Source organism: Pocillopora damicornis, chromosome 5, assembly GCF_964200805.1.
Source record: "Pocillopora damicornis chromosome 5, jaPocDami1.2, whole genome shotgun sequence".
NCBI lineage: Eukaryota > Metazoa > Cnidaria > Anthozoa > Scleractinia > Pocilloporidae > Pocillopora > Pocillopora damicornis.
In genome coordinates this window covers 17,187,963-17,206,513 of record NC_142674.1, presented here as the reverse complement: position 1 = coordinate 17,206,513, position 18,551 = coordinate 17,187,963, and the positions used below count along the sequence as shown (strand labels likewise).

Below are 18,551 nucleotides of genomic sequence, written 5' to 3'. Positions count from 1 at the left end.
CTGCCGACTGAGCTACGAGGTCAGATATGTACCCTTACTTTCTCTTCGCCGCGATTCACCATCCTAAATCGTCCCCGACTTTCTCTGTCTGACCTCGTAGCTCAGTCGGCAGAGTAACGGTAGATCTAATCCGGAGGTCGTGGGTTCGATTCCCACCGAGGTCAAAAGATTTTTTCTTTGCCTCGTGTGGTTCCCTGTTTCCCTTTATTAGGGCTAACGCCCTGTGGGTTATTCATGGGTTTAAATAGCACTTTAATTTACACTTCAGAGTTAATTCTCTGTTTCACCATTTGTGTTCCCAGTGCTACGCGGCACAACATTCATATGTACTCTAAAAGAAAATTGGCCCAAAATGCTAAATATACCGAGATAATGGTATTAACACAACAACACTCTTATGTCCGTCGAAGTCACCCCGATCAGAATTAGAATCAGTACTTGTATGGTACTAAAAACCATCAGCTTTAAAATAATTATTTAACAACCGAGTCGAAATAATTGAGATGATGATCATCGGCGATGATCAATTATACACGGCACATCATCAGCAGGTAACAACTGAATTACATAATATTTAGAATAACCATGTTTTCAATGTTCCACACAGTACAAAAATAGCCGAGAAAAAATTACCTTTGTCTAAGGTGTCTCTCTGAGAATGAATAGATTCCTGCAGATCAAAGTCGAAAGTCGCTGAATATAAATATTCCTTCCGTGATAGCAAAAGCCAAAAAAAGGAAAACAGTGACGTTAACTTTGCATAAAGACGTATTTCAGAATCCAATTCACTTTAAATGTCGATGACCTCATCTCGAATAGAGCAAATAAGAGGGCAAGAAAATTATAAGCTTGCAACCATCTGGAGAATGCAATTAACTTCTGAATAAACGGGTTTCTATAAATATAATTTTATTATCACTTGGTTCCGTAATGATAGTCAATCCAACACGTTGGAAAATTCAGATCGAGAGTAACTGAGGCATCTTATGTTTATTATGAAATTTTTTATAACACTGTTAAGAATAAAACGTTCAAGGCGTTTTAAATGAGCAAACACCTTCGACGCGAATAATTCTGAGAAGAAACCCTCCATAAAAAATAGACAGCTATCAGACAGGTAAACACTGCTCTGTTGGGATAGAAAAGGCGAGAATAACAATAACAATCGCAATAATGACGCTGATGATACATGTAAATAATAAAAATACTAATAACCATTCTAATAAAATGATTCACGATAATCTATAGATGGGTAAATTCTCATGTAGCTTTAATGTTTTCGAATACCGTTGCTGATCGGCAAATTAGCATAATATTCTTCTTTTTGATCAAAGATTAGAATCATGACATCATCATTGTTTTGAATCAGCCAATCAAGTGAGAGATCCTTGAAGCTTGAAGCCATTTGGTGACAAATAAAGTTTAGTGGCGTCATTAGACTGTTTCAACCGTCAGCTGTCAAGCAATTTTCTCATTTCCAACAGTTTCTAATTTCCTTTCTCTTTGTCTTTCTTCGTTTGTTTTTTGTTTTTGTTTGTCGTTTTAGTTTGGTCTCGTTTTGTTTTTCAAGTGTATATTGATTCGTCTTTCTTTTTCTATAACCGTTTCTGTTCATTTTTTAGACAGTTATCAGTAATTGGCAAGCGTTTATTTGCGATCAAGCGGCCAACAAAAAAATGAAATTTTAACGCCCACAATGGAAATAAACCAAAATAGATAAAACGTTCACTTCACCGACAGGCGCCGAGAAGAACAATGTACAACATATATAGTCTCCTACAAATATGCATACTAAGGCACTGTTTGTTTCCATCTCTTGGCGACAAAAAGGGGCACCACAGAATTTCAAAATTTTTGTTATTTAATTCTCACTTTATTTTTTCGTTTTTTATGTTTTCTTTTGATGTACTTTGTTTTAAAACAAAAATGCTTCCTTCGTTTCTATCTTTTTTTCAAGAAGAGAATCGCGTGAGCGTGCGGATGTAATATGTTGGCTGCTTACTCTTAGGAAAGATAATAGGCAAACAGGGGTGGGCTCGGGGGATGTTAAACCTTTAACTTTCAAGATCTGATTGTTAATTCTCCCCTCTATGTGCTACACATTTCCTTTTTAATTGGATACAAGAATTTGATGTTAGATCAAGATAACAACCTCTACCTGATAAGTTTGAATATTCTCATTACCTGTTTGCTGAATAATGTATGGATATCATAGGAAGAAGATTCATAGTGATCACCACTGGGAGTGAAAGGCTAACCAATCCCGCTTCCTCTGAGAACAAACAAAGGAATAATAATAATGAAAAGATAAGAAAAACAATATCTCTTGGCAATAGATTTAATCTAAACGCCCACCGAGTGACGCATGTCGATTTTTTTGTGGTTTACGGAACATCTTGCAAAGATATAAAACACTCAGTTGAAGAAACAATGGATTAGTAGAAAGGCTCGAACATATGGAATAATGTAAAAGATAACTTTAGGGAAAAAATAACGCAAGTCTCGATGAAGTAATGCAAATTAAAGAAAGAAACTTCACCGAAGTCTGTTTTTAATTTTTCGTTCTCCCCCTTCTCCCGGGGTCTTTCGAAGAAGGAAAGGCTCCTAAACATGCACTCTGTCTCCGGATCTCTCATATGATTGGCTGACTCAAAAGAATGATAATGTCATGATTCTAATCTTTGATCAACAGGAAGAATATTATGCTAATTTGCCGATCAGCAACGGTATTCGAAAACATTAAAGGTATACGAAATTTACCCATCTATAGGTGATCATTAATCATTTTATTAGTATGGTTATAAGTATTTTTATTATTTACATGTATCATCATCGTCATTACTGCAATTGTTATTGTCATTCTCGCCATTTCTATCCCAACAGAACAGTGTTTACCTATCTGATAACTATCTATGTTTTTACGGAGAGTTTCTCCTCAGAATTATTCACCGTCAAAGGTGTTTGCTCATTTGAAACGCCTTGAACGTTTCACGCCTAGCAGTCTTATAAAAAAATTTCATAATAAAGCTAAGATGCCTCAATTACTCTCGATCTGAATTTTCGAACGTGTTGAATTGAGTATCATTACGGAACCAAGTGATAATAAATTTCTAATTATAGGAACCCGTTTATTCAGAAGTCAATTGAATTCTCCAGACGGTTGCAAGCTCCTAATTTTCTTGCCCTCTTACTGGCTCGATTCGAGGTGAGGTCGTCAACATTTAAAGAGAATGATTTTTGGATTCAGAAATGCAACTTTATGCAAAGTTAACGGCACCTGCTTCCTTTTTTCGGTTTTTGTCATCGCGAAAGGAATATTTATATTTAGCGACTTTCCACTTCGTTCGGCAAGAATCTATTGTTATGAGTAATTGTTGTTGCAAATAGAAGCTTCTAGAAATCCCCAGACTGCTTATTCATGCTGACATCAAGTGACGCAGTTATTACGTAATACTACTAAAATAATTCTCTTGTTAGCTTTTGGTATGTTCCAGAACACTTTGTGAATGTATATAAGGAGTCATTTATGTAGTAAAATGTAAAATGTTATTCAACAGCCTAGGGTCGGTCCGTATTGGGAAAAACTGTGCCCTCTTTCTTGAGTACTCAAGGCGGAGGGCACAGTTTTTTCCAATACGGACCTCCCGACGGGCGAATAACATATATATGTAGATTTGTTTCGTTGAGGGCTCCCTATGCATGCATATTTATGTGTAATTTATTTACAACAATTTTTCGAGTGAATTCATAATGCATTCATATAAGCGCTTGCGAAGAGTTGCAATTTCATAAACAAGCAGTTAAGGAAAAATTAGAGAGATGGTAAGTTTTGAGCTCGGTTAAGATATGAAGATGATTTTAGTCTTGTGACGAGCGTGGGACAAGGAAAGCTTCTGAGTCCCCATGAGGAATCGAACCTCAGACCTTCGGATTCTGCTCTCCGATGCTCTACGACTGAGCCACAGAGACTCCATGGTGAGTGAAGTCTCTTACGAAGTTCATATGATACGCGTCCTGCATACTGTGAGGATTAGCAATGTCGATAGGGTAATGTTTGTGGATAGAACTGAGATAGATGGAGATAGATACATAGTTTATTATCAAATAAAATACATTGCAGCCATAGGCTGAATTGCGTGCTTTTTCTCAATCATTGATTATATAAGACTATATAAGACTACCTATTACAAAAATGCTAAAACCTAAATAAAATTACTAATATAACTAATATAGCTAATATACAGCAGCGGAATAGCTAAAAATCTAGGTTAGCACACACGCACATAGCCAGGATAAATGAAAATTTAAAACGGTCAGTGCGAAAGCGCGCATGTTAAAAACGCGCCGGTGTCTAGTATTGTAAGCTGAAAAATGCCTATCTGGCAGCAAATTATTTAATTTGTGAGATGTATTTGAGATAGACTAAAACAGATCCGTACATAATTTCATGTGTCTGTCATAGAGCGAAGCTAAACCGTGCCTGTCTAAAGAGTCATGGTATGACAGTTCTGGTGAAATGATGGATAATGCGCGTCTTTGGACCCTTTCAATGTCATCACTAAGATACGCAGGTAACGCATGATGGAATATCTGTGCGCAGTATTCCAGAACAGGACGTATAGTTGTACAATAAAAATTAATTATGTCATCCGCTGGAACGCAGGCTCTCTTTAGAAGGACTAAAAGTATAATCGTTTGTTTGCTCTTTTTATAACATCATTGACGTGGTTATTCCACTTAAGGTTACACGAAACAGTCACGCCTGGGATCCTACCCGACTCTACCGTCTCTAATACTTTGCCATCGACCAAGAGGAGAGTGAAATGGTGTTTCTGCCTCTTGTAGTCGATGACCATAACTTTGCATTTGTCAGGGTTAAGCTGCATCTTCTGTGCTTTGGACCAATCCTCCATCACTTTGACAGCGGTTTGGGCGTCACCTAATGCGTTACGCGGGACGATCTCTGCCACCGTCGTGTCATCAACGTATTTCCAAGTTTGAACCTGGGGAAGTCTTAGATCGTTCATCATTAGCAAGAAGAGCCATGGCCCCAATTTTGTCCCCTTAGGTACACCAGCTGGTACGGGGCCCCACTCAGAGAAACAATCAGCAGATAATTTTACGCGTTGGTAGCGATGCACTAAGAAGTCAACTACCCAACGTGCTACTCCCCGAGGGATATCAAGACTGTAAATTTTGTGTGTTTGCAGTTGATGGTCAATGTAGTCAAAAGCTTTGCGGTAGTCAAACAGGACCACCCTGACTGCAGATCCCGTGCCATCAGTTGCGCGCGTCCAGTGATGGAGCATGGACGTCAGAGCTAGGGCCGTGGAGGATTTCGGTAAGGCTCCAAACTGGTCGGGATTGATAATTTTCAACACAGCCGGACCGATGAACGCAGACACCACGAAGTCTTCGGCTAATTTGGAAATTATTGGTGTGAGGGAAATGGGTCGTAAGTGCTTCGTAATAGACCTCGCTCATCGAGGTGTACGCCAGGAAACACCGGCAGATGACAATGAAGTGCGCATACTCGAGTGTCGAGCTTCAGTGTAGCGTACCGCGAGCACACGACTAGGCATTGCACGAGGGCTTCACGTGGGCTGATAGATGTGAAGCTGCGTAAGCAAATAATTTGCAACCCGCGTTTTGAGCGCGAAATCAAACTGGTGAGGTTGAAGTTGAACAGTAATTCTCAGTATTTTGCATTTTCTGATCAACTCGCAAAGCAACAATACCGGCAGAGCTAAAGCTTTGTCAACGAGAGGAAATTGTTATGATTCAAGTTTGTGGAGAGAGGGTTTAGAGTGGAAATAGGACGAAAAGAAAGAGACTGAGCGACCAAAAAAAAAAACAAGAAGTAATTACGTAAAGGAAGTCGAGAAAAACACGCAAGAAAGTTAGAGAGGACACCAAAATATGCAGAATGCGGTGAAAGGAACGCGAAAGAGAACAAGAAAAGACATAAGTAAAAAGGCGAATATTTAGCGAAGAGTAAAGCGAGAAGGAAGTACATCTAGGTGTCCAATACCTTCAACTTTCCCTCGAAATGACTGAACATCCGAGCCATTTCCTCTTTGGTGCTGGCTATTTCTTCTAAGCATCTTTTGAGTGTGTGAACCAAATCAATGAGTTGTCTCTTTGAACAATAGGGAACAGCAGACCGCTGTTGGATATCATCGTTTAGCACATTCCATGGTAGACTGTCGATGCTTAACGCGTCTTCAACCGCAATTGTGAGGGGTATTTACAACCCACCGTGTCAAAGTTTTGTCCTGTGTACTCCTTGACCAGCCGTTTAATGGGTCCCGTTGCCTTCGTAATTTGGGCACAAAGCTGTTTTGCAATGGCTTGTCCATCTAAAGAATTAACACAGCATGAGTCAAAATGATACCGTAGAAAGCCTACACTACAATCATTTCATTACGATATGTTGGTTAGCTCTAATCGGGCGTCGTATCGACGACTGTTAACACTGGAACATATCAATGCAATACCGGCATATTTCTTCATTAGCTGTGAGAGAAACCACCTTTCTGAGCACTCGACACGCATGGATAATAGCAAGTCTTCTCGACGCTTGTCTTGCAAATCGCGGAGGTATGCAATATACATGCTGCTGTCAGGAGACCATCGGGGTTGGCCGCCCTCAAGGTTCTTTAGCTGTTGATCCAACCTATTACCAGCAGAAAGGAAAACAGTGGAGAAAGCAAAAATTTGGTTGGAATTATAGATTTGGTTTTGCATTGATTTGCAGTGCGATCGGTAAACAAAACTTGCCCTGAGAACCAGGTAAAATACCAATAACGACTTCCACGTTTAACGGCATGGAATTGTCCATAATTCTGATTGCTCGATTGCGTGATTGTCTGTTTACTTGTATGATTAACTACTTGTAGATTTTGTGGCTGGTAATGAGAATTTTTCTTTGTTTTGGCGGACCTCATTTGAAAACCGTTTTAATATCCTACGTAAAGATCATTTAGTTCCCAGACCAGGGGAGTAAATATAGCAGAATCCAAAAGATGGTTTCATACTTGTAAAGCTGATCGTTAATATTTTCAGATGCCGGGGAACATTTTTTTGCAAGTTTGTTCTGTTAATGAACAGTTTGAAAAATTCAGAAGAAAAGTATCAGAGAAAGTCAGGACAAATGACAGAAAATGATGGACCAAAAAGTAACACATTTCCTGTAAAATTCAGAAACAACAATTCGGGTAAACATTGTATGAAAACCAGATCTCCATGCTACTCCATACCTTACACAGAAAACTTGTCCGGGTAATCATCTGATGATGAGTCTTCAAAGAAGAAAATGTAAAATCATAAAAGTGACTTGCGTGTACCTTTCTGAACTTCAGTTGTGGTACTAATTTCCTCTTAAGCACTTCAAAAAATTTATCAAACTAGAATCAAAAATTAAGGAGGGCAAAATAAAACGGTTGTCATTCATTTGTCATGATTATTTTTGGTCGTTAAATGTGAACCATTCCAAAGAAGATCACAGCCGACCGAGTTGCAAGATAAAAAATAGGTACCCAATGGGTATTTGTGTCTGCTGCAGTGGAATGGAATCTGCTGTAGGCGCCTATTTTTTTGAATACTGTTAAACTGGCTAGAAACATCTCCCGAAAGGCAGTGCTATGGAATGCTCAAGGCATCACAAAGATGGGGAACTGAAGTGGCGAATGTCCAATGCTCCAGTTGGAGGTAGGGGATTATCAATATCAATCATCAATATCATGATTGTGATTACATCTTCATCACTGTTTAAATAACTTATTGTGTTATGGTACTGCAAAGAATCTAACATTAAAGTGAACGTTTCTTTTATTTTGTAGCAGAATATTTAAATCAAAGAATTGAAATACAACAGCCAATAGTTTTTAGAAACAATCATTTCACTTAAAACCAGTGTCTACAAAATGTTTGTTGCAAACTGAAACAAAAACAGGTATTATTAATGTTTGGTATTCAGTAGTAATTTCCACTGATGTGTGACAGGAAATTGTTCATTTTATTCAGATTTGCACTGACTCCACTATTTTTGTTTTGTTGTTGAATGTTATGCTGGTTATAGTTGGTAACTCTAGAAGAAAGGCAGTTATGGTTTCTTCAGTGATCGGAAGAGTGCTCTTTCCTTGTGACGCTAGCATATCATGCAGGATGTCGTTGAACAGGATCACTGTGATCTTCGATTCTTTAATTTGTACCAGTAGTTGTACATAACATTGTTGAATGGTGGACTTCATATTCTGCTTGAGCCCACAAGTTGAACAGGTTAGTATGGGAGACGTCTCTATTACCAGCTTTTTGTTACAGTTGCAGCAGGCTTGATATGCAGTGACACTTCGCACTCCATGTATTTCTGCTGCTGCTGTTGTATTGGTAAGGTTCTGAGGTAGCTCAGCAGGATTAATGAGAGGTTGTGAAAATGGCTCAACTTCTGTAATTGTGCACCCTGTTTTGGGGGTACTCAAATATACGCCATTTGAGTTGTACTCCTTCTTTACTTGAAGATTTTGAAAGTTATAAGTTTTTCCTTCTTCTAATCCACAGAATTGTTCCCAAAGTGTCACCTAAATGGCTTCATGTGGGTCCACAAGATAGGCAAACAACTTTTTTTTTTCACCATCCTCTGTCTTCACTTTTTTTGTTGATGACATCTGAATAAGTTTGGCTTTGATGGTGATACTTTGATTTGTGTTTGCAGCTGAAATTGATTGGATATTGTTGGCACTTGGCAACTCAATTCTTGAAAAAGGTATTTCTTTTGTAGGCTCTAACAGTACATTGTTATTCATCAGTACTGTGGTTGCATCTCCTGCTCTTTCAATTCTAAAATTTCGAAGTTTTATTGGAGATTCCTTTTTGCTCATTTGATCGAAGTGTTCCTGTTTACTTCCGGAGAAGCAGGCTCCTCTTACTAAGCCATCGGTGGTTTGTATGGACATGTCAAAGTAAGATGTCTTGCTCCTTTTTTTAGTTGGAGACACATTATGTAAGAAACCAACAATCTCTTCTTTTTGTTCTTCCATTGCCTGCAAGTGAAAAAGAACCTTTTGAGTTTGTTTCATAGCAATATAATGTATTTCAAAATTTCTAATAACATAGGGAGCACTGCATCAAAAGACGACGACGACTACGACTACGACTACTACTACAAATTTAACTATAACAACAAAATGCCAAAAAAAAAAACTTACCTAGGTGAATTATAATTTTTTATTTGTTTACTTATTCATTATAAAGGAAAGAAAAGGAGCCTGAATCTAGAGACAGTATAATGTCTTTCTTTTGACACAAAATTACTGGCTATAGTTGACGATAATGTTGAAATCAGTATCTAAAAAACAGCGTTTCCTAGAACAGTATGAGTTATTGGACAAATTGCTTTTGCATTGAAGAAATATTTTCATAAAATTTTGGTTTCAGGTTATATTCTGCCATTTCCAGTTTGGAGATATGGTAAAATAACTGTTAAGATTTTGTTGGAATTTAATAAAATGATATGAAGAAAAAAGGCATAAAAGGTACTTCATGTTCTAATCAGTGCACAGATTGCTTTATGATCTGAAAAATATGTTTCTAAAATGTGTAAATTTACGTGTGACTCTGGTAAGTTAGTATAAATATGGTCTATTGTAGTTCTGTTGTCAGTGGTATAACATAATACTAATTGCCTATAACTGTTATCTCTAACAAACAGATTATAAAGGGGAATTCTTTCTTTCTCATTCAACCAGTTTACATTAAAATCTCCAATAAAAATATTGAATTCTGAACTATGAAGGACAAGAAGTTGCATCATTGCTGTACACATTTGCCGAATTGCCACTCTTGGTGAACGATATACACCTATTATGGTAATATGTGGAATTGCTGCAAGTTTAACAATAGTTATTTCAACACCATTAGCATTCTTAGAAACTGGATATCCAGGAATGGATGAAATTCTACTATACACTGCTGTTCCACCATAAGGTCTTGCATTTAGTCCTGTAGACTGATTGTCATTTCTAAATAATGTACAACCACTAATGATGTAGTTACTATTGCTGTCTAAATGACACAGTCTTGTTTCTGAGAAAATGTTTAGATCAATGCTTGAATAGTTCAAGTCTTTGCGTATGTCTTCAATGTGCCTATGCAGTGACCATACATTTAGAAAGCATAATTTAAAAGCAGTTTGAACTGTTTGATATATAGGGATAATAGATGGGTTGAGGTAACCTTCTGTTCGTAAATGTTGCATTTCTGTTTTTACATCTGGATTTACAGCTATTTTGCTTTCGAAAAGGTCAGTTATATACAATCCCTCAATGTGGGTTACCCTACTCAGTCCTACATAATGTATGTGAGGTATAGCTCTCTTGGTGTTAAAGTTAACCACTATCCTTGTTTCAGTGTCACCTTGTGATCTGTGAATGGTTTTAGCAGCTGCAGGTCTCTGTGGAAACTGCTTCCTCACAACCTGAGCTGCTCTGTTCCTTCCAACTGCAAACTGTGCAGTAAAAGGTTTAATAGGAGTCCATGTGCGCTTAATACCTTACACAAACAAGTGCTTATAATCATGTCTAGTTTTTTCTCCTACATGCCCATGGTCAAATTCTACCCATATTATTCCAGAAGGCCTGTTTCTATCATGTAATTGTATCCTCCTTATAACATTAGCAGCACCATTTGTCATACCATCATCAGTCCTTAAATTCACTGCAATTTCTGTTCTTTCACCTTCCGCAAGTTGAAGGTTAAAAGCTAATTGTTTAGTTTTCCTAGGATCAAGTGGTACTTGCTTCAAGATCTTATCTCGAAGTTCTGCAGAGTTAGCTTCTACAACACTATCTAAGGCTTTAATTGTATACTTATCACCAGTTGCAGCCATGTGAACTCTATTATTAAACTCACCCACTTTTGAATTCTATATGAATAAATGGGGAACATCAATTGGATAATTTCTACACGTTCCTGAAATGCATCTCTCTTTTAGTTTTGCAATGTCATCTGGAGTATGATTACCTTCTCTTAACCTGTTAAGAAGTTGAGCAAATTCTTTACTCTCTCTCTGTCTCATAATTTCTTCTAATTCAAACATTGTAAAAAGTTCATGCCACAGGTTAGGGGCAAGAGCTCCATATTCGGAATTTTTCAGATCTTTAAACACATAGGCATCCATAACAGGCTCTAGCTGAAATAAATCACCAAGAGCTATGATGCTTACGCCTCCAAATGGGTCTTTACTGCCCATAATGTCTTTTAATCTGTTATTTATTTGTACATTAAACATAGTATTGCCAACCATTGAAATTTCATCCAAAAATATTAGTTTGACAGCCCGAAGTTTACATCTAAGAGTGTTAAGTCTACTTGAGTCGAGAGGTTTGTAAATCTTTAGAGATTGGCTTGCTGGTATTGCCAAGGTACTGTGTATTGTATTACCTTTTATACCAAAAGCAGCTTTTCCAGTAGGTGCTAGTAACAGTATTTTAACCTCATTAAAGTCCTCACCAGCTCTGGAGTTGTAACATTTCAGTGCTGCTTGATACAAAGATTTTATAAGATGGGATTTACCCACTCCAGCACCTCCAGAGAGGAAATAGTAGAATGGTTTGTCTGTTGTTTTAACAAGATGTAAGATACGATAAAAAAATTCTTTTTGCTTTTGGTTAAGTGTTTGAACCAATATTGTCTGTACTCTTGGTCTTGTAATTCATTTAGTATCAGTGGTTCAGTACTTTCAACTGCTGAAGGAATTCCAACATCTGATAAATCATAGCTTTCATTGAGATCAGGATGCAAATCCTGAATACCCTCAGCCTCATCCTGGTATTCTATGTTTTGTGTATATGGTGCTATTGAGTCAAAGTTATCATTATCAGCATCAATCCCATTCAAGTTTTCCTGGAATTTATCCAAGTTTTCACTGCAAACAGCATATAATTTCATTTGTTCGTCTATAGAATCTTTAACATTTAAGAAACGTTCTTGGTAGAAAGAAAAATTAGCCAACAGATCAGTGTCTTCATTTCTCCACGATGTAAATAGCATTATTAGTTCGCGATAGTGTTTTTCTGGATTTTTTTCACGGTTATACCAAACACTTCTAATAATTCTTGCTTTTGATCTTTTTTTGCTATTGATAGCATTGCTATCAAAAACGTCATCATCATTTTCATCACTATCAGCTGTTTCTAATGGAAGGTTATCAGCATCCTTTATAACTGATTTTTTTATATATGGTTTTCCACCTGAGTCATACCATGCAGCCCAATTTGCCAAAGTTAAGTGCTCAAGACACAAAGGGCGCTTTACATATCGTTGCAGAAGACCATTGGTGTATACATCTTCACAATCATCCTCCATTTCTTGAATATCGTTTATTGGCTTTAAAAGCTGCACTCTTTCATTAGGAGGAGTGGTATTTATGAATATTACTTGACGAGAAGACTTCTTCATAGGAAGCTGTAAAACAATGTTAACAGCTTCTTGTACACTTATCTCGACGCTGTTTAAAAATTTGTTTCCAATGTCTCTGACTTGTTGCTTTATGCTAGAATTTCCTTTTCTGGCTTCATCACAAGCTTGTCGTAACAGTTCACTCATTCCTTTTTGTGCTTTAGAAATATATGAAACTATATACATGGCACATGCATACACATCAAGGACAAACTGGATATCCATATTTGCTCTCCAAGCCTCGAGGCAGGCAGGATTATAGTTGTTTATTCTTAACTCATTGGGTTTTCTTTTTAAAAAGACAGTTAGTGCATTTAAAGATGACCTAACAGCTAATCGATATTCATTTTCGGTAACCTTTAACTTGACAAGCAGTTGCTCAAAGGATATAGGTTCACCTTCTTTCATATCATTTAATTGCTTGTTGATTGTTTTCCAAGTGTCTTTGTACTGTTTTACTTTACTTTGTGGTATGTCTCCTTCTAGAGGATAAAGAATTTCAGTTGCTCTCATAGGAGGTTGTGGGTATTTAACCCTGGTGAAAAACCTCACAGGATCTTTGAGGATCTTCAAGGATTGACAAAGACCTGCCAAAGATCCTTAAGGACAAGGATCTTTAAAAGATCTTTAAAGGATCTGTAAAAGATCCTCAAAGATCTTTGTAAGCAAAAACGTTTGTTAAAATCCTCAAGGATTTGATAAAGATCCTCAAAGGATATTACAAAGATCCTCATAAGGATCCTCGCAAAGTTCTTTTCAAGGATCCTTCAAGATCCTCAAGGATTTAGCAAGGATCTTTCAAAGACCCTCAAAAGATCCTTTCAAGGATCCTTTCAAGATCTTTGTAAGGATCCTTAAGGATTTAATCAGGATCTTGCAAGGATCCTAGTCAAGATCTTTGCAGGATCTTTTTGAGGATCTTTCAAGATCCTCAAGGATTTAATGAGGATCTTTTAAAGACCTTCCAAAGATCCTTTCAAGGATCCTATTAAGATCTTTGCAAGGATCCTTAAGGATTTGATCAGGATCTTACAAGGATCCTACTCAAGGTCTTTGCAAGATCTTTTCAAGGATCCTTTAAGATCCTCAAGGATTTAATGAGGATCTTTTAAAGACCTACAAAAGATCCTTTCAAGGATCCTGTAAAGATCTTTGCCAGGATCCTTAGGAATTTGATCAGGATCTTACAAGGATCCTTAAGTCAAGATCTTTGCAGGATCTTTTCAAGGATCCTTCAGGATCCTCAAGGATTTAATGAGGATCTTTTAAAGACCCTCAAAAGAACCTTTTAGGGATCCTGCTAAGATCTTTGCTAAGATCCTTAAGAATTTGATTAGGAGTTACAAGGATCCTAGTCAAGATCTTTGCATGATCTGTTCTAAAATCCTTTAAGATCCTCAAGGAATTGAAAAGGATCTTCCAAATATCTTTAAAAGATTCATTTCATGATATTGCACAGCTCTTTGTAAGGATCCTTTTTGAATTTGATGTGGATCTCAAAGGCAACTTTGTCAAGATCTCTACCACATCTCTGCATTATGAATTAGGTTCGTTTGAAATCCTCAAGTAATTTCAAACATAACAAAATTGTAAATTGAGGGCTCACTGTTTATAATTTAAACACAACAAGGAATTTTCGCAGGAAATTATTGTGCAATGAGTGTAATGAAGGTTACCGCATGGCAACGCCATGCTCGAGGCTTTCGGGAAACTTTGACTACTTACATGACAACAAAGAGGGTTTTGCATTATGGGATAGGAATTTATACGCGCCGAGATTTTTAACGGTCGCATAAAAACATAAGAAGCTCGTTGTTACGGCAAATATCATCGACAATGGTCGGAACTAAAGGGAAAATGTACACAGAAATAAAGGTAAAGGAAAGGCGTTTTCTGGAGTTCAGAAACAAGCGAAAAGAGAGACAGAAACAACCGAAATCGTCAATCAAACTCCAAGAAGGTCTCGCGATTGCTCTGACTCTGGGGCTGAATGAAAAAAATTCATTGGTACTTCTGGAAAGAAAATGAAGATGCCATCCTCGCCCAATGATTCTTACTCTGAGCTCTTGGAGAGTGAGGATGCAAATGATGTGTTACAGGGACAAGGATACAGGCTTATCGATCTAGAGAGATTCTCCTCGACGCTCACTGAAGGACATGTTTCTGAAGAAGGTGTGAATTTACTTGGTTCTGTGTAACCAACTTAAAAAGCTCTTTTAGAGGTTGTCATATGAATTCCCGAAAACACTTATTTTGTACCTCAGGATGTATTAGTTCAATTAATCTGAAGTTTTCAGGGCTGTATCCTCTTACTGAGTTGAGTTGGATAAGCTAACAGTTTCTCTATAAGCTGAATTTTAAGTAAGATGTTGTGGAATAACTCACCTAATAATCTCGGTGAACTTTGAACGGGCATTGTGCCCATAATATAAACGACTCCAAAAGTTCAGCTCAGCTCATCCAAAAGAACGACCCTAGTACTTTGTTTTGACACTAAAAACACTTGATTTCATGCAATCTTTGTGCAGTTATCTTTTCTCAAGTTCACCTAGGTTTTTCACACCATATGGTGGACAAATTGATCTGATGTCAAATAACAAATTAGTTTAGGGCAACATATTAGTGATATTCAGTATGTGTGATTCCTAAGCTTTCCTTTGGTATATAGGTTAATATGGTTCAGAGATATAGTCATTGAAGTACTCTTGTTTGCCTTTTTTTCATGTTTACCCCCTCTGTAAGAGTAGTCTGAGTCTGGTCATAGTCAAGTTTAACACATATATTTTGGTCTTCTTATCTTTGAGCTGGACTGTTGCCAGATTTTTTGGAAAATGAAAATCTTAGTACTAACCTAAAGTCTGAACAGAAATAGTGTAGAAGTAGTCCAACTAGAAGAGGATGGGTAATTCTCGTTTAGCAATAAAAAAAAAGTTTTATCTTCATTTTTTTATGTTTGGTTCAATTTTTCTTTTTAACTTAGTATGAGGATTTAAGTATGCTTATTTTCTTGTCAAAATTTCGAAGGTTCTATAACATTCTTGCTAAGATCTTCAACGATCTTCCATTTCCTTGCCAGGATCTTCAAGGTTCACTGACATTCTTGTCAAGATCTTTAAGGATCTTCAAATCTCTTGCAAAGATCTTTAATTTGGCTGTCAAAATCTTCAAGGATCTTTCTTTTTTATGCCAAGATCTTCAAAGATCTTTCAATTTATTGCCAAGATCTTTAAGGGTTTTTTATTTTCTTTCCAAGATCTTTAAGGATCTTCAAAATTTTCAACAAGATCCTTGAAGATCTTGGCAAGAAAATGCGAGATCCTCAAAGATCTTAACAAGAATTTGGAAGATCCTCAAAGAATTTTCAAAGATCTTTAAAGGATCTTCAAAGTTCATGTAAAGATCTTTGAAGATCCAGACAAGATCTTGACAGGAAAATGAAAGATCCTTAAAGATCTTGTCAAGATAGTCAAAGATCCTCAAAGATCTTGGCAAGAAAATGAAAGATCCTTGAAGATCTTGGCAAGAAAATGAAGGATCCTTGAAGATCTTGGCAAGAAAATGAAAGATCCTTGAAGATCTTGGCAAGAAAATGAAGGATCCTTGAAGATCTTGGCAAGAAAATGAAAGATCCTTGAAGATCTTGGCAAGAAAATGAAGGATCCTTGAAGATCTTGGCAAGAAAATGAAAGATCCTTGAAGATCTTGGCAAGAAAATGAAAGATCCTTGAAGATCTTGGCAAGAAAATGAAGGATCCTTGAAGATCTTGGCAAGAAAATGAAAGATCCTTGAAGATCTTGGCAAGAAAATGAAAGATCCTTGAAGATCTTGGCAAGAAAATGAAGGATCCTTGAAGATCTTAACAAGAATTTTGAAGATCCTCATGAAGATCCTCAAGAGGATCCTCAAAGGTCCTCATGAAGATCTTGTAAGATCCTTAAAGATCCTTGAAAGATTTTCACCAGGGAAATCGACATTCATTCTTTGATTTCTTCCTACAAGTGTTACAATGTCTGTGAATTTGTCTCTTCACAAGTTGATATAATTCTGTATTAGCAATTGGCCACTGACAACTAATTATCTCATCAATGAAATCTGTAACAACAGCATCATCATCAACTCCAAACACTGGTGCACTTTCAAGCCATATAAGCATGTGTATGTGGGGTGAACCCCGCTGCTGGTATTCTACTCTGTAGAACCAGTCAGAAATTTTCCCTAATGGTTTAGCTTTATCGAAAAGAAAGTTTGTGAGAATTTGACTTATTTGATAATCAAAATGTCTGGCACATGTTACTGGGTCACTTTGAATTAACCTATATTTCTCATCCCAGGTCATATTTTCAAGCTCAGTGGTAGTGTAGTCTTTGTGATCTACTACCTGACCAAGTATTCGTAGGAAATGTATCCACTGTGTTTCTGCTGAAGAAAAGCTACAAAATATAGAAGCTGGTCCTAATTGTCTTATCATTGCAAACAAGTCTTTCTTAGCTTTTTCAAAATATGGTGGGCTACCTCTCAATGCTTTCAAAAATTGGAATCATTCATCAAGATGAATCAAGCGCTCAATTGCTCCTTCACATTTCAACTGTCCAGCATTTAAAGATTTGCTATTTCCTTTGCACTTCCTAAGTGCAACTTGTGATTTTCCTAAGAGAATTTTCATTTGAAGCTTTTTTGTTTTGAAGAATATATTTTCAACACACATAGCAGCTCTCCTATCTGATCGTCTTAGTTCAGATTTACAAATGTCGCTATAATGAACATTAGCTAGTCTATCTTTATTTTCTGGTCGACTTTGACCAAGGAATATACCAGGATATGCTAACTCTTCAGAATATTGATCTCTGAATATACTTAAGGGTTTGTTTCCCTCTCCTGGTGCAACATTTAAAATACGCTGAGGCTGACTGTCTTCAAAATAATGTGTGTTGGTCAACATGGTGTCAGTAACACCAGCAGGTGTTTCTGCTTCATCTTCAGTCCACTGATCATCACTATCATTACTGTCATTTCCATCTTGCTTATTGGAACCACTGCTCTTTTCTATTTCATGTAATTGTTCACTTTGATTTTCAGTATTAGTACTATCTAATAAACAGTTTGCAGTATACTGCACTCCCCAACCTTCGTTTAGTGTTATTCCTTCCTGTCTGTAGAGGCTGCTGTTGTTGATTAGCCAATTGGCTGCTTGAACAACTTTATGTGGTCTAATATTGAGAGACAATGCTGAACTTTTCTATTGCAATTTTCTCTTTAAATTGACTTTAACTGTGCCAGTATCATTAGGTAACCTTGGTAACATATTGACAGTATCAGACACTTCTGCTGGCACATTTACAACCTTTCCATGTATTTTAAGCTGCCTTCCTCTTGGAGCTTGCATTAATTTTTGAAAAGCAAGTCTTGGAGCTGTAAGCCTACATTCCAATTCATTGAGGTCAAAAAACTCTGGTTTTTTGGGGAATTTCATTCCACTGAAGACAGCCACAGGTGGAATTTTATCCTTTGCCAAGTACTTATGACATGTTCTACACAGCCACTCTTTATTGTTAACACTTTTCGAGTTTAAAAGATATTTTTCAGCAGCAGGGTTAGAATTTCTTATTTTAGCAGCTGGAAAAACACTGCGTTTATACCACAGCTGATCACAACAACTACAAATATATAATGGGCCCTGGGAAACAATGTTATGAAACCTTGAAATTAAGGCAGCAATGCTATTTTGCCTTTTTGGTTTTTGACATTGAGTTTTTTCATTCCGTTTAGTGGTTGAAATTTGCCTTACATTGTCACATTCATACCTTTGATTCTGTTTACTAGCCCTTCTGGTACGCTTGTAATTTTTCATGTAAGCATTCCATTTATTTTTCTGCTCATCAGTTGTATTCTGTTTAGTCACTGAACCGTGTATTTGATTGTTTCTTTGATTCCCTTGATATTTTTTACTAGCTCTTCTGGTATGCCTGTAATTGTTCATGTAAGAATTCCATTTCTTTTTCTGCTCATCAGTTTTATTCTGTTTAGTCACTGAATTGTGCGTTTCATTGTTTCTTTGATTACCTTGATTTTTTTATTAGCCCTTCTGGTATGCCTG

At 37.0% G+C, this 18,551-nt stretch overlaps 1 protein-coding gene and 2 pseudogenes across 1 annotated transcript; all 3 read right to left on the bottom strand.

Moving 5' to 3' along the window:
• Nucleotides 1-7,898: 7,898 nt before the first annotated feature.
• On the bottom strand, nucleotides 7,899-9,077 carry LOC149045696 (uncharacterized; annotated as a pseudogene).
• Nucleotides 9,078-9,538: 461 nt separating this feature from the next.
• On the bottom strand, nucleotides 9,539-11,755 carry LOC149045695 (ATP-dependent DNA helicase PIF1-like; annotated as a pseudogene).
• Nucleotides 11,756-16,811: 5,056 nt separating this feature from the next.
• On the bottom strand, nucleotides 16,812-18,434 carry LOC149045694 (uncharacterized). The gene is made up of 2 exons (XM_089205943.1): nucleotides 18,259-18,434; nucleotides 16,812-17,664 (listed from the first exon to the last, which is right to left on the bottom strand). The coding sequence occupies exons 1-2, from the start codon at nucleotides 18,432-18,434 to the stop codon at nucleotides 16,995-16,997; spliced, it is 846 nt and encodes a 281-aa protein (XP_089062069.1). The 3' UTR covers nucleotides 16,812-16,994.
• Between the last annotated feature and the right edge of the window lie 117 nt (nucleotides 18,435-18,551).

Coding starts and splice junctions, on each gene's coding strand:
- LOC149045694 (XM_089205943.1), bottom strand. CDS start 18,434: ATGAACAATTACAGGCATACCAGAAGAGCTAGTAAAAAATATCAAGGG. Junction 17,665..18,258: donor GCTAGTAAACAGAATCAAAG/GTATGAATGTGA, acceptor TCTCAATATTAG/ACCACATAAAGTTGTTCAAG.